This window comes from Artemia franciscana, chromosome 19 (assembly GCF_032884065.1).
Source record: "Artemia franciscana chromosome 19, ASM3288406v1, whole genome shotgun sequence".
Lineage (NCBI taxonomy): Eukaryota > Metazoa > Arthropoda > Branchiopoda > Anostraca > Artemiidae > Artemia > Artemia franciscana.
Genome location: NC_088881.1, coordinates 22,269,987 through 22,276,727, shown reverse-complemented (window position 1 = coordinate 22,276,727; position 6,741 = coordinate 22,269,987). Strand labels below are relative to the sequence as shown.

At 33.8% G+C, this 6,741-nt stretch overlaps 1 protein-coding gene across 6 annotated transcripts in view; it reads left to right on the top strand.

Annotated features, from left to right (window-relative positions):
• The first annotated feature begins 338 nt into the window (after positions 1-338).
• The window catches only part of LOC136039420 (BUB3-interacting and GLEBS motif-containing protein ZNF207-like), a 92,721-nt gene continuing 86,318 nt past the window's right edge, over positions 339-6,741 (top strand). For all 6 annotated transcript variants that reach the window (XR_010620441.1, XR_010620437.1, XR_010620438.1 and 3 more), the window contains exon 1: positions 339-588. Coding sequence is in view for 1 of the 6 variants with exons in the window: in XM_065723156.1 (XP_065579228.1) it covers positions 421-588 (168 nt within the window). In the remaining 5 variants the exon portion in view is untranslated. The remainder of the gene's footprint in view (positions 589-6,741) is intronic.

Sequence of the window (6,741 nt, the reverse complement as noted above, 5' to 3'; positions counted from 1 at the left end):
CTGCGGATTGTTATTGGTGCCTGGCTGACTGACCGTATTTCTAAGTAGGTTTTACGAAAAGTGAAGGACGTCTTAAAGAAAGATTTAAGGGAAAGGAGAACTTTTTGGAAGATTTTAAAAGGGTGGCTTTGAATATATTAGATGAGAGGAGGAACGTATGTAGCTATTGGCGTCCAGTGGCTTGGTACTGCGGTGAGTTGTTATTAGTAGTAGAATTGTAAAAACCCGTATTTTGAGATTTTCGGTTACGCCTGAATTGTTCCTCATTTATAGTTCGCTTTGACGAATTGCTTGTTTCAAATCATACATGAGGTAACACTGTCCATTTGCATGCATTTCTTCATCAACTCCATTATCATTATTGTTTTGGATTTGGCTGAGAGGATTTTTCCATACTAAATATTTGTTAATTACCTAGAAATGGGAAGGAAAAAGAAGAAGATGTCCAAACCATGGTGCTGGTACTGTAACAGAGAATTTGATGATGAAAAAATCCTAATTCAACATCAGAAAGCCAAACACTTCAAATGTCACGTGTGTCATAAAAAGCTTTACACAGGTCCTGGATTGGCCATACACTGTATGCAGGTAATTGATCCCATTTTGAAATTTTGTATATTAATAAATTAGTAAAAACTGTTGGTAAAATCCTGTACAAGGCACTTTTCACTATCTTTTAAAGTGGTTATGTCACAAAAATGAAGCCAAGGCCAAAAACTAAAGCCTACTATGGGATGGTATTTCCAAGCTATACCTACTATCTTAACACTTCTGATTCCTATGCCTAAGAAATTCATCTATTTGACAGGACCAATGTCTATTAGAATTTTGACAAAACAACATTATACCTTACTTTTTAGATTTCAGTTTCTTTATCTATGGTTTTTGTTTGAAATGGAATTCTTGTTATTTGAGTTGGATTTTCAGCCTTGTTAATCCTATTTTTCCTAAATTTAGGAAATGCATTTTCAGGTCTTTGAAAATCCATAGGATATTGGGATGGAACAAAGTTATAAATCTGAAAATACCTTTCTTTTAATTTATTTAAGCAGAAGATCTATTTGCAAGGTTTCACGTTCATATAACAAGTATTTATAAAGGTCAGTGCCCTGTTGAGAAAAAGGAGCAGAGGTAGGTACTTCAAAATACATTTCCAGGACATACTTCAGTTTGTACATCCATTCCTGAGAGTGTAATTTTCCTAACCTGATCATTTTCTTGTATAGAATATGTATAGATGCTTGTATAGAATTTAATATAGCCCTATTACCATTTAATTTACTATTTCCTTCTGCTTTTCAGCACAATAGTTGCAGACTCAGATAACTTATTGAATATAAGAAAAAAGGCAAAATCCTAGACAACCATGCAAATATTGAGCAGTTCACAGAATTGATTTAAAAATAAATTTGGAAAAATTCTAGTATAATGACTTCTTGCTGTCTCAGAAAGGGGTTAGGTTAGGAAAATTAAACTTTCAGGGACAGGTCTACAGGCTAAAATATATCCTGGGAAGGTATTTTAAAGTGCCCACCTCCAGTCCTTCTCCCTCTAGAGGGCCCTGAAATTTGCCTGAATTTTGACAAAATAACATTTTACCTTAATTTTCAGTTAAAAGTTGCCTTTTCTCTGCTTTTAGTTCAGAAAATGCAATTCCTGTTATTTGAGTAGAATTCTGAGCCATATCAATGTTTTTTTTTCAAAATTTAGGAAATTTATTTGCATATCTTAAAACCTTATAAATTGAGACTGAGCAAAGTTGTGAAGCTGAAAACAATATTGTTGTACTTCATTCAAGCAGAAGATCTATTTTGCAGGGTTTCCCTTTCATAACACACATATTTTTAAAGGTCAGGACCCTCTAGAGAGAGAGGGAGTAGAGGTAGGTACTTCAAAATACCTTCCCAGGACATACTTCAGCCTGTAAACCCATCCTTGAAAGTTTCATTTTCCTAACTTAACCTCTTTCTGAGATAGCAAGAAGTCACTAAACTAGAATTTTACCATAAATTGAACATACCACTTGATGCCTTTTTTATGCTCTTTCTGAATATAATGATTGTTTTTAGTGCAAATTCAATTATAACCTAACCTTTCTTATCTTACTTAAGTACATAGCCCATACTGTATATTTCCCATGAATGTAGTAATCCTCAATTTTTGTCATTATGGATTCAATCCAAGGGTGAATCTCTTTGGTAAAATTCTAGACAAATTACTTTTTGCTTTCTTGAAAAGGGATAGATTGGGAAAATTAAACTTTCAAGGATGGATCTACAGACTAATGTATGTCCCAGGAAGGTATTTTGACCTACCTACCTGCCAGGGACATAGCTACAGTATTTTTTATTGGGGGGTAAGAGAGGGTGCTATTAATGCAGTAGGGAAGAAAAGTAACTATATAAGAAACACCTTCTTGGTGAATTTTGGAACATTATACAATATGTTATAAACAACAAATACACATTAAAAAATCATAGATATAAGTACTGGTGCTTGGCCTCTACTAAAATTGACAGTAGTGTGCTGCCTGCTGCAGACAGCAGTAATATAATGTAAACAAGCTTTTGGGTGGATGAAGGTGAATATTGTATGCTCAGCTTTTTTCAGCCAGATATACCAGTAATGTTGCAATACATACCCCCCCTCTCCACTTCCCTAAACCCCCCAAGACCAGTATACTGTGCTTAATCTCATAATTGAGCCAAGCTCTGTTCTAATAGCCCCAGGTATTGTTTTATTCATTTGTTTGTAATTTTGAATGGATTTTGACTGTAAGGTTTAATTTTTGTGCTAAAGTTATAATATATATAATTCATTGAAATATTACTTTAAATTGATTTGTTTGTTGGTTTGCTGATTTATATTATTAAATAGCATTGATATTAGCATCCCACATAAAACCAAACCAAAAATCATAGGCAGCACAATAGCAATGTGTAAGTAAAGTTACAGGATGTGTCAAAGTATTACCACAGATCGTGTAACATTATATTGTCATATATTCCCTGTATTCAGATAATGAACATATTTCAAATTTTAAAGCATCCAAAAAATAATGTTTATAATTCCCATCACCATCAAAGCAGGGGTCTTCTAGTGCTGCATGATAAAACTGATAACAATAGAAAAAAGAATGGGTTGGTACTGCTTATACATGCCCACGAATTTCTAATTCACTTTATTCTATTCTCAGCAGACATTCTGTAAAGCATGCTGATACAGAGGTTAATGTCCACAAATAGCACCAGCATTGTGTGAAATGCAACTAATTTCAATCCTAATTCTTAGCATATATATTTCATTTTGGAGGTGGTTAAAAGAAATATTTAGAAAAGTAAAAATAGCAAGAAGTTAGAATAGTATTATACATAGACAATTCTAATGGTCTATATATAATTCTCTTATATGGCTTACTACGTGAATCTGAAACATAAGAAGTATGAGGTATATCAGTACTTCTTAGGCCTTTCAGTTAGGAATAAGAGAATTTGGAATTATATTAGATTTTGAGTTAAATACTGGAAAAATTAAAACATTAAAATGATTCCTTGAGTGGATCCCCATCTACTAAATTCCATGAACAAACTACAACCAATTGACCTAACTACTTATAGCATAACATTATAAAAAATCTTTTTCATTCAGGAAATTATGTTTGCATGGGGTACAACTTCCCAGTTCATATAGCTAGTAATTTCTGTTCATTTAGAGTTTGAATTGAATATCAGTTTCATTGTTGGTACAATTAAAGTTCATTGCTTGTATCCTTTTTCTCATTAAATCTAGTATCTGTTTCTTATAATGTTTAGTTCATTTTTGTTTCTGGTATTTATTTTTTGCTCTGTTCAAGACAATGAGTTGTTCTTAACTTTTATTAAATAAAAAAAAGGTTTTTTTTAACTGTAATTAAGGAGCGACATTAAAACTTCAAACAAACAGAAATTACTGTGTATATGAGAGGGGCTGCTTCCTCATCAACGCCCCGCTCTTTATGCTAAAGTTTGACTCTGTCAACTCTACTTTTTAAAACAGTAAAAAACTTTAGTGTAAAGAGCAGGGCATTGACAAGGAAGCAGCCCCTTTCATATATGAAGTAATTTCTGTTCATTTTAAGTTTTAATGTTGCTTCTTACTTGCAGTTAAGAAAAACTCGTTTTTTTTTATTTAATTTCTGAATGTTTTTGAATCAATGCATCCTTTGATTTTGGCTCTCCACAGATGAATAATTAAAACAAAAATTTGCATAATTATTTTTTTGGCTTTCTCAGGTATACAAACTATGAAAAGATATATGTAACTTACAAATTAGCTTACATAACAAACTTTTGTATTCTCATGTTTTTATTATGTATATGAGGGGGTTCACCCCCTCGTCAGTACCTTGCTCTTTACACTAAAGCTTAAATTTTGTCCCAATTCCTTAAGAATGGCCCCTGAATTACAAAGGCCATGTTCGAAATTACTAAAAATACTTTAGTGTAAAGAGCAGGTTGTTAGGAGGAGGTGAGCCCATCATATGCGTAATAATTTCTGTTCATTTTAAGTTTTCTGCTTCTCCTGCTTCTCTTAATGCTTCTCCTTACTTTCAGTTGAAAAAACTTTTTCATATTTATTTTTTTATTGTTTTTTTTTAATAATGCTAGAAAATCCTGCACTCCCTTCATGAAAATTTTCTTCCCCCATGACAAATTCCTCCAAGGAAAGTCCCCCCAACATATCTCCCTCTTCTCAACCCCCCCCCCCCTCCCCCAACCTAAAAATCCCCCCTGAAAATGTCTGTACACTTCCAAATAACCATTAGTATATGTAAGCACTGGTCAAACTTTGTAACTTGTAGCCCCTCCCATGGGGACTGTGGGGGAGTAAGTCGCCCCCAAAGACACAGTTTCAAGGTTTTTTGACTGTGGTGAATAAAATGGCTTTATTAGAATCCTGATCCAATGACTTTGGGAAAATAATTGGCATGGGAGGGGGCCTAGGTGCCCTCCAATTTTTTGGTCACTTAAAAAGGGCACTAGAACTTTTCATTTCCGTTAGAATGAGCCCTCTCGCAAGATTTTAGGACCACTGGGTCGATACGATCACCCCTGGGGAAAAAAAAAAACGCAAAAAAACAAACAAGTAAACATGCATCCATGATCTGTATTCTGACAAAAAATGTGAAATTCCACATTTTTATACATAGGAGCTTGCAACTTCTACAACAAGCTTCTCTAATACAGTGAGTCTGATGGTGTGATTTTCGTTAAGATTGCATGACCTTTAGGGGTGTTTCCCCCTATTTTCGAAAATGAGGCAAATTTTCTCAGGCTCGTAACTTTTGATGGGTAAAACTAATCTTGATGAAACTTATATATTTGAATTCAGCATTAAAATGTGATTCTTTTGATGTAACTATTGGTATCAAAATTCCATTTTTTACAGTTTTGTTTACTATTGAGATGGGTTGCTCCTTACTAGAGTTTGTTACCACAAACTGTTTAATTAAATTTCTATTTATTTTATCTTTAAGGAAAAGTCAATATTTTGTAATTATTTGACTCTAAATGTGCTCCATGTGGACATTTATTAGATTGGCAAGTTGAGTGCTAAACCATCATCTATGTTTAACAATTTGTTGCCTAATGCTGTATTTACAAGTTTTCTCATTTCTATGTTTGATATTCTTTTAGTTTGGGGATTTGGAAGATTTGTTTATTATCCTTTTGATGGTAATGATCTTGGTATTCAATGAATTCCTCATTTGTGTTGTGCCTGCTAATATACAAGTCCTGGAGTATTGGGGGGGGGGCAGTTGGAATGTAAGTGATGCTGTACTCTTCACTATTATTTGGTGACATGTATTCTTCTTGAGAAGAAGCATAGCACTCCTGTCAATACCATGCACTGCTGATTTTGTTGATTCTTTCTTTTCTGGCAAAGTTGGAATTTTAAAGATTTGGAATATACAGTACAAGGGATGAAAGTGACATTTGCAACTTTAGGTCTTCAGAGAATTTATGCCTTGCCTGCAGGTTACAAACGTCCATTGCAGTAGTTGCTGTTTTTTGCTGTTTCTACTGTTGGGCTTTCTTGTGCTTTGGTTACTTGTTTCATCCTTTGATGACTTCTAATGATGTGGAAAAGGTTTGCCCCTTGTTTAGTATTTGAAAGGGTTAGAATTCTTGTTTCTATGTTTTTTTGCTCAGTTGGCTCCTAGTTTCAGCATGTTGACTGGGGAAGAACAGAGCATGAGAATGAAGAATGTCTGCATGTTTTCCAAACCATGTTGTAGGTGCTGGTGGAGAAAATTTTTTAGTTTTCTCCCCGACAGACCTTTACCCTGGTCCAGGTTTTTAACCTGATATTGTTAATTATTGGTGAGATGGCACTTATGCAAATTTCATGTTCTTCCATGTTTTTGTTTATGTATTTATTGACCTAATGACCTTGGCATGTTTTTTGGACTTTGATTGTTGGATTTTGATTTGGATGTTGGTTGGTTTTGGATTTATTTTCAATAACTTTTAATGCAACAAAACACAAATATTAGCCTGGGAACTCGGAACAATTTTTTGAAAGTTAGTAAGTGTAAGAGTCGTTGTTTTCCTTGCCAAGATCATTTTATCCCATGGACTTCTGTTAAGAGTATATTGTATAATAAAAATTTTGCATGCAAGTTACGTGGTAATGTTAATTGTAGAACAACCAATGTAATTTTACTTATTAGAATGTAATAAATGCTGCCTACAATATGTG